Genomic DNA, 7,445 nt, shown 5'->3' with positions numbered 1-7,445 from the left:
TGAACCCCCCAACTCTCCCAGCCTGTCCCCATGGCAGAGGGGCTCCAGCCCTCGGAGCAGCTCCGTGGCCTCCTCTGGCCTCACTCCAACAGCTCCGTGTCCTTCTGCTGTTGGGGCCCAGAGCTGGAGCAGAACTGCAGGGGGGTCTCCGAGAGCGGAGCAGAGGGGCAGAATCCCTTCCCTCGCCCCCCTGGCCACGCTGCTCTGGCTCCAGCCCAGGATACGGTTGGCAGCCCAGGGCATGGTTGGCTCAGTCCTCTTTATCCTCTGGCCTGTACACAGGAGCACTTCAGATTTTTAAAATACACCCCCTATTAGCTGGACTCCTTTGTTCCCAGTGCTCGCCCTCTGAATTTTTGGCAGTGTCTGGACTGAAGTCAGGCAGAGTTGCCTGTGTGGCTGTACCTTTTGCTCTCTTGTGCCTTAATCAGCTGCCAAAAGCTCGGATTGGAGTTTCTGCAGCATCAGCAGTTAACTGCAACTCACTCTCCACCTCCATCAGTGAAGATCAAGCTAGAAATGTTCCCAAACAGATACCTCAGGCTGAAGCAAAGTCCTGGGTGTTTGAGAAAAGGTAGAGACTGGACTATTGTCCTGGTCATTCAGCCGAGGCCCATAAATACATCCTTGTACGTCAGTGCAGGCACAGCCTGAGTACAGTGCACTCATTGTGCTCGGGGTCATCTGGGGCATGTAGTGGCTCCTAATTGTGAGTCAGTCTCCCAGAGAAATTAGAGGATGCCTCATTAAGCCACCTCAAACTGGACAGAGAATAACTGGCAGGGAAGGATGGAGACGGAGGCACAGCTTGACAGGTCTGGGGGAGTGAGAGATGGGTGTAGGGTCCAGCTGGTCGACCTGTAGGAAGGTGTTTCTGGCCCATGAGCAGAGAGGGAACAACTGTTGTAGGGCACATGCGCTCACCCGAGCAAAGGGGTTAGCAGGACGTTGCTGCAGGGAGCAACACGTCTCTGAGTAACCCCTGAACTGCTGTCGGACCCGCTGTACTCAGGAGGTTGGCCCTTCCTGCCCTGATGTGTTGAGTTCACCCCATTTTGTTCTCCCCCTAACTAACTGTTAGTAGACTGGTCTAGGATGATACGATATAAATGCTGTTGGGTCACATCTCACTGGCATTTTCCTTTTTTCCAGTGATAAACCTCCAAAGGAAGAGTCTGAGCCGTTCCTGTGGGATGGACTGGCCCCCAGAGCAACCGTGGTTCCCACGAATGGAAGGTAGAGTCAGTGTGCAATTCCTTTATTGACTTGAGCATTGTGCAAATCACAAACAGCTCCTGAGCTGCCTGGAAAGTCTGGACAGGTATTTACTGATGGAAAAACACAGTCCGGGCTGTGCTTTGCAGGACTGCAGCACTTCCTCTAAGATGTTGTTTGAGAAGAGTCGAAAACACCACCCTCTTCAATAAAATTGTCCGATATTTTGGTCCAGTTTTCTTCTTCAGTTTCTATGATACAAAGAAATAATCACTTTTGTGGGTCATTTCTGCATTTTTCCAGGTTTATTCCCAAGTGGAAACGGATTCTGGTTTGGTTTCACAGCACAGAGAGGTTCACGCTCAGTGTCTCTCTAGGCCTCCAACCTCCACCTACCTATTTCCTTTCACAAGAGACCCCCTAAAAAAAACCCCAAAACCCAACCCAAACGCAAAAGGAAATGGCACATCCTGTAAACCTTCTGGCAAACCAAGAGGTTCAGTGCGAGGAAAAGTTGCATCCTGACTGGGGTGTTGTGGAAAGCAGTTAAAGATCCCAAAATGGCAGGCAGGACGGTGCAGCTGAGCTGGTTGCTGTCTGCAAATGCCCAAATCTGCCACTGCTTGCCCTTCGTTCCGCTTGTTCCCTCACGGGCTGTTGGCTGCCCACAGCCTGGAAACAAAAAACCAGGACCCTGCGGTTTGGGATCAGGACACCTGGAGTTTCCGTTCTGTCAGCTCCCTTGAGACAAGCCAGAGGATGTCAGGGCTGTTCCTTCCCTGCTGTGTGTGCGGGTGGAGGTGGCTGTGGGCTGAGGGACATCCTGCTGGTTTTGGAAGAGTCCTGGCTTGAATTTCCAGGTGACTCCGTATCCCTGGCATCTGTCGTATGTCGATGATGTTCAGAGTCACTAGATGCTCCTTTGTACTTCATTTGCACTGAATTTCCCCCAAGTTTCTTGCCATTTTACCTGCAGAAATATACTGAGGAGCAACTCTGGGAAGTTTCAGGGATTTCCTCCTCTCTCTTTTATTAAATGCTAAGAAAATAATTGTAGAACATTCCCCAAACCAAAGATGCTTTCTACAGTTGGTCTCTCTGCTTTTCAGTTACCCTGAACACACAGAAGCCAACAATGGATTTTACCCACAAAAGTAAGTGTAAACCTATTAACAGTGTAAAACTTAACCTTTTTCTCCTCGATTTCAGCGTGAGGGGGGTCTTTGCCTGCCCTAACCAAGGTGTTAGGCATGTGCAAAGGGGGTGTGGACTCAAAATGGACTGAGATATTTTGGCTTCTTTCCTGGCACTGGTGTGTGTTGGTTGGGTTTGGGTCTCTGTCCTTCAGGTCTGCTGCAGGAAATTACTGAGCTAAGCAGGAGGGAGGAAAAGATCATGGAATCACAGAGGGGTTGGGGTTGGAAGGGACCTTACAGCCCATCCACTCCCACCCCCTGCCACGGGCAGGGACACCTTCCACTAGACCAGGTTGCTCCAAGCCTCATCCAGCCTGGCCTTGGACACTCCCAGGGATGGGGCATCCACAGCTTCTCTGGGCAACCTGTCCCAGTACTCCCCACCCTCTGCGGGAAGAATTCCTTCCTGATGTCCCATCTCCATCTCCCTCTTTCAGTTTAAACCTGTCACCCCTTGTCCTGTCACTCCCTGCCCTTGGAAAAAGTCCCACCCCAAGATGTTATGTTTGAGATGGGAGAATCTCACATCTGATGGTTTTGCTTCCTGCTGTGTTCTCCTGCTCGCTCAGCTTCCTTCTGTCACCCACCAGCTCCCTCTCTTACCAAGTCCCACTCTGGTTGCAGGGACAGGCCCGCGGATGCTGCCGACCAGCTGCACCGTCAGCACGAGACCTCCAGCTCCCTGGATGCTGCAAAGTTGGAACCTGCAAGGTCAGGGCCCAGCGCTGGCACTCACAGTGCTGCTCACAGGCTGCTTGTGGGGGGCAGAATAATAACTCCTCCAGAGTAGGGTTGGAAGCAGAATCCAAATTGGGTAATGAAGCAAGGGGAGCCAGAAAATCCCAGGTGGCTCAGCAGTGGGAAAAGCATTCCCTCTGTTCACTGTTACACTTCAGCTTCTTCCTACAGGAGCAGCTGGGAGCAGAGACAGCAGCTTTATTGTTCTTTTAGCATTGATCTCAAAAGTGTCTCTTCCACACGCTTTTTAGAGCGTGCTCGCTCCCCTGACAATGTCAGGAAAGAATTGAGGCTGCTGACCCCAAACACACTAACCTCCTGAAGCTGCTTTCTTCCCTTATCTTAGCCCATTATTTTGGGACTTCACTCCATGTTTTGACTTAGCCAAGGACTTGAGGTGAGAAAATGGTGCCTTCAGACCTCCCAGCCAGGTGAGGAGGGTCACAAGATTCCCAGTAGGATGGTGTAAAACCCCAGACCTAGAGCTGCTGCTGGTAATGTAGGATCGTCTCCTCAGGAGTTACTCACATTGTGCTTGGTCCCCGTGCCAGGCCCGGAAAGTCGTATCTGCAGCCAGGGCATGTGGAAATTGAGGCCATGTAACTGCATTAGGTCCACTAAGAGCCTCTGTTCTGATGAGAGGTGGTGAAAATGCTTTTTCTGAAGGAAGATCAGGTCTCTGAGAAAATTGCTGTTTTCTGGTCTCACGTACAGTGCAGCGTTGTTATTTCATACAAGCCCCCCTTGAGGCCTTTGGCAAGCTGTCAGGGTGTAGATTCCTTCCTTTTTTGTTTTGACAGGACTAATTTGCAGTCTGATGTCCCTTCTCCTCCTGACCGAGCCCCTGTGCACCTAGAGGACACAGAATATTCCTTTAAAGGGTAAGAGTGGGGTAAATTTAGTGGGTGTGTGAGTAATGCTGAGGATTAAGGGCAATCTGAACGGGCAGGCACAGAAAGAGGCTGCCTTCACAGCTTTTGCCCCGAGGATGAAGACAACTGTGCTGAGCCTCAAAGCGCAGCTTGGAAAGTAAACCAAGAGGTGGTGTTGCTTCCCACCTCCATCTCTGACAGGAGCCAAGCACCCCAGCTTTTCCCCCCCCTCCTCTTGGTGCTTGTGTGCTTGGTGGGGTTCAGGCACTACCTGCTCGTTCACCGATAGTCCAGTGAGGTGCTGGAGTGGTACCAAGGGAGCTGAAAGGCGGCTGAAATACACTGAAATGTCACTGTAGGCCAGATACGGTCCCTAGAGAAAAACCCTGGTGCGGGACAGTGAATGTGGAGACTGGCACAAGCCTTCCCTGGTGAGGCAGTGCTCACTAGTGCAACGAGTCGTGTGCAGTTAAAGCTGTAACGGGCCTTTCTTTGATTTTCAGATCTGTCCTGGGCTACGAGGAGAGGAGCAGCACCCAAGAGAGCAGATACACGAGTCCCTCCACCCCAGCACACAGCAAGCCGCACTGGAATGAAGCAATGTAAGGACTGGGGTGCTAACCCCATGTTTGCTAGTAAGGTTTTTCTCATTGTTGAAAACCTTGGAAATGCTCATTTCTCGGGAATTATTGAGCACGAGAAAAGCAACGTCGTAAGGGCCGTTTGTCCAAGCAGCTCTGAGCGGCTCCTCTCTCCAGCATCCCCTGACGTAGTGAGTTTCCTACCATGTTCTCTGGAGACTGACCACGCAGTGAATACATTTAACACTTCCAAATTTCTGCCCAGCAGCCTCTGGCTGTGCTGCATGCTGGAATGACTCCTCCTCCAGGAGTTCCAACTCTGAGAGGCAGCAGCTTCGTTATTCCAAGGGTCCAGTGCAAAGTCAGGCCAGGGGGACCGGGGCAGGGACCACAGCGGAGCTGTCCCCGTGGGAAACGGGGCACTGTGCTTGGTTTGGGCCTCCTCACTGCAGGAAGGGCACTGAGGGGCTGGAGCATGTCTGGAGAAAGGAATGGAGCTGGAGAAGGGTCTGGAGCACAAGTCTGATGAGGAGCAGCTGAGGGAGATGGAGGGTTCAACCTGGAGAAGAGGGGGCTCAGGGCAGACCTTATCGCTCCCTACAGCTCCCTGAGAGGAGGGTGCGGGGCATGTGGTCAGTCTCCAGTGCCCCGCAGGCCTACGTTCATGCTCGGAAGCAGCACGTTTGTCTAGAGAAAGCATAGTCTGGGCTGGTACTTTAAAGAGCTAATTTCAGCATGTGAAAATGTTGCTGCTTGACCCGTGCACTGAATTCCACGCAGCGCTCTGTGCCGCGCTGAAGTCGGTGCTTCGTTGTGCTGCTTCACCCTGGGAAAAGCCTCCACCAAAGCCTCGTGGCTGACTCCTTCCCAGTGTGCGCTGAACTGAGCTGTCAGGCGCCCGGCAGCCATGAGTGGGGTTTCCTGTCCTTTGCCAGGTCTTCCCAAGATTTCAGAGAGAACACCCCTAGAGGAAGGGGGCACGAGGGCGCGTGGGCCTCAGATGACTCTAAACCAGGGCTGATCCAGGAAGGGTAAGTGGTCAGCAGAACTCACCCGCGGCATCTTCTTCATGTCTTATTCTGCTCCCGATGTGTCTGAGGCCAGAGAAGAGCTCCTCTGCTGTATAATGGCATGTTCCAGCAGGCGATCCCACCCGTACTGGTGGGAAAAGCCCGTTGGATGAGAGACTCGCGCAGTGTGTGAAGTCCAAAGGGCAGTTGCCGCACTGACAGCGTGTGACATAGGTCCTTCGGCATCGGCATGGCTCCCCTGGTACAGCAGTGGCAGGCAGGAGCATCTGCCACCTGGAGATCTCGGCAAGCACTATCCAAGCATTTATAAAGGCTGCAAAGCCATGCAGGAGTGTGTCCTGAGGTGTTGGAAGCATCTGTCAGGCTGAGGAATTCTGACACAAGTGCTTTCTCCTGTGCCTAATGCTTTCCTTCTGCAGTAATCTCGGATGAGAGGCCTTTAGCTGTGATCCGGCAAGCTAGAGTGGGATTTGTACATGATTCCCATCAAATCTGGTAGCAGGGCAGTTGGGAATAGCTGTGGCCAGTGTCCTGCTCCCTGCCTGATGGCTCCTGTCTCGGGAATGGATGACTACCCACCCCGTGGTGTGTTTTTTGTCTACTGCCTTAAGCACGGATCCTTATTTCAGGGTTTTGGACTCAAACAGCCATACTGAGAAGGGACAAGAGCCTCCTGATGTCCACCCAGAGCCTCCCAGGTCGAGGGAACATATGGAACATGAACCCATTGTGACTAGGTAAGGAATCGGATAATTACCCTCCGTCTCTTCCTGTAGGATGAGAGTTAACTCCTTGTGAGTCTTCCCCCACATCCCTATGCTGATCAACCCTTCTCCCAGGCTCTTTCATCAACCTGAAAATTTCAGGATCTTTGAAAGCATTTTGAGAATTAATGTCATGGATTCGAATTAAATGCAGTTTTGGAGCAGGAATACAAGGCAGTTTCAGATTTTCTACAGGGTGTCGGTATTCCCGGAGGGGTTGGCGTGCACGAGCGTACAAAACCGGGTAGAAAAAGCGAACCAGCTTTTCCCTGGATTAATGCAGACTGGTGTAAATCCAGGGTGGCTCCGCGGTGGGTTTATCTAGTGGATCCACTTCTGAGATGGAACCCAAATGAGGCCGCCTCATGCCCTGACATGTAACGACTGGGTAACCCTAACGGTCACAACTGAATGACCAGAGTTCGTGTGTCAGGTTTGGGAAGAGGAGACAGGTAACTGATGCTCATCAGGAGCTTTATTTTTCTTTCTACCTTATTTTTTCAGAGGGTGAGGGTTAAACGTTCTCCCTCTGGGTTTCCCACGTCTCTTTGGGGTGTTTGGCATGTTCCCGTGCAGGCAGGAGTTTCACCAGGGGTTGCGTCCACATCCCACAGTAACTCCGTGCGCAGCGGCGCTCCTGCAGACTGTAACGGGCTGTCTTGGCAGGTCCAGCTCCCTGCCCAGAGACGGCAGCATCGCTGCTCCGGAGGCGGAACCTGCAGCTGAAGCTGATCCGTGCCGGGAAAGGTATGGAGCTGGGGGACCTGGCGTGGTTTGCTGCTGTCTCACACACCTTGTGCTCCCCCCGCTGCCCCGCTCAAAGGGGCTGCAGACACTCGTTTCTTGGTTAGTGAATTCGGGATCCAAGGCGATCGTGATGCTGCTGCGTTTGCTCTCCACAGCGGGCAGGTTTAGACACAAGTGCTGAAGCTGCTGACAGGCTTTTTCCTCCCTGACCAGGATCACTCCAGCTTATGAAGAACAAACCTGTCCCACCACTGACAGTCGCTGTGAGAGCCCAGGAGACTGGAGACACAGTGAGCCCTAC

At 52.5% G+C, this 7,445-nt stretch overlaps 1 protein-coding gene across 1 annotated transcript in view; it reads left to right on the top strand.

Moving 5' to 3' along the window:
• The window catches only part of ZNF185 (zinc finger protein 185 (LIM domain)), a gene marked incomplete at its 5' end in the record, with an annotated part of 26,813 nt that overhangs the window by 11,720 nt on the left and 7,648 nt on the right, over positions 1 to 7,445 (top strand). The window contains 9 exon segments of the mRNA XM_010153052.1: positions 1,153 to 1,236; positions 2,325 to 2,373; positions 3,019 to 3,161; positions 3,944 to 4,030; positions 4,525 to 4,623; positions 5,538 to 5,633; positions 6,263 to 6,370; positions 7,064 to 7,144; positions 7,358 to 7,445. The exon segment at positions 7,358 to 7,445 is cut by the window's right edge and continues 1 nt beyond it. Of these exon segments, the coding sequence (XP_010151354.1) occupies positions 1,153 to 1,236; positions 2,325 to 2,373; positions 3,019 to 3,161; positions 3,944 to 4,030; positions 4,525 to 4,623; positions 5,538 to 5,633; positions 6,263 to 6,370; positions 7,064 to 7,144; positions 7,358 to 7,445 (835 nt within the window).

Source organism: Eurypyga helias, unplaced genomic scaffold (assembly GCF_000690775.1).
Source record: "Eurypyga helias isolate BGI_N326 unplaced genomic scaffold, ASM69077v1 scaffold7386, whole genome shotgun sequence".
Taxonomy (NCBI): Eukaryota; Metazoa; Chordata; class Aves; order Eurypygiformes; family Eurypygidae; genus Eurypyga; species Eurypyga helias.
The sequence above is the reverse complement of the archived record's forward strand: the minus strand, read 5'-3'. Positions and strand labels throughout refer to the sequence as shown.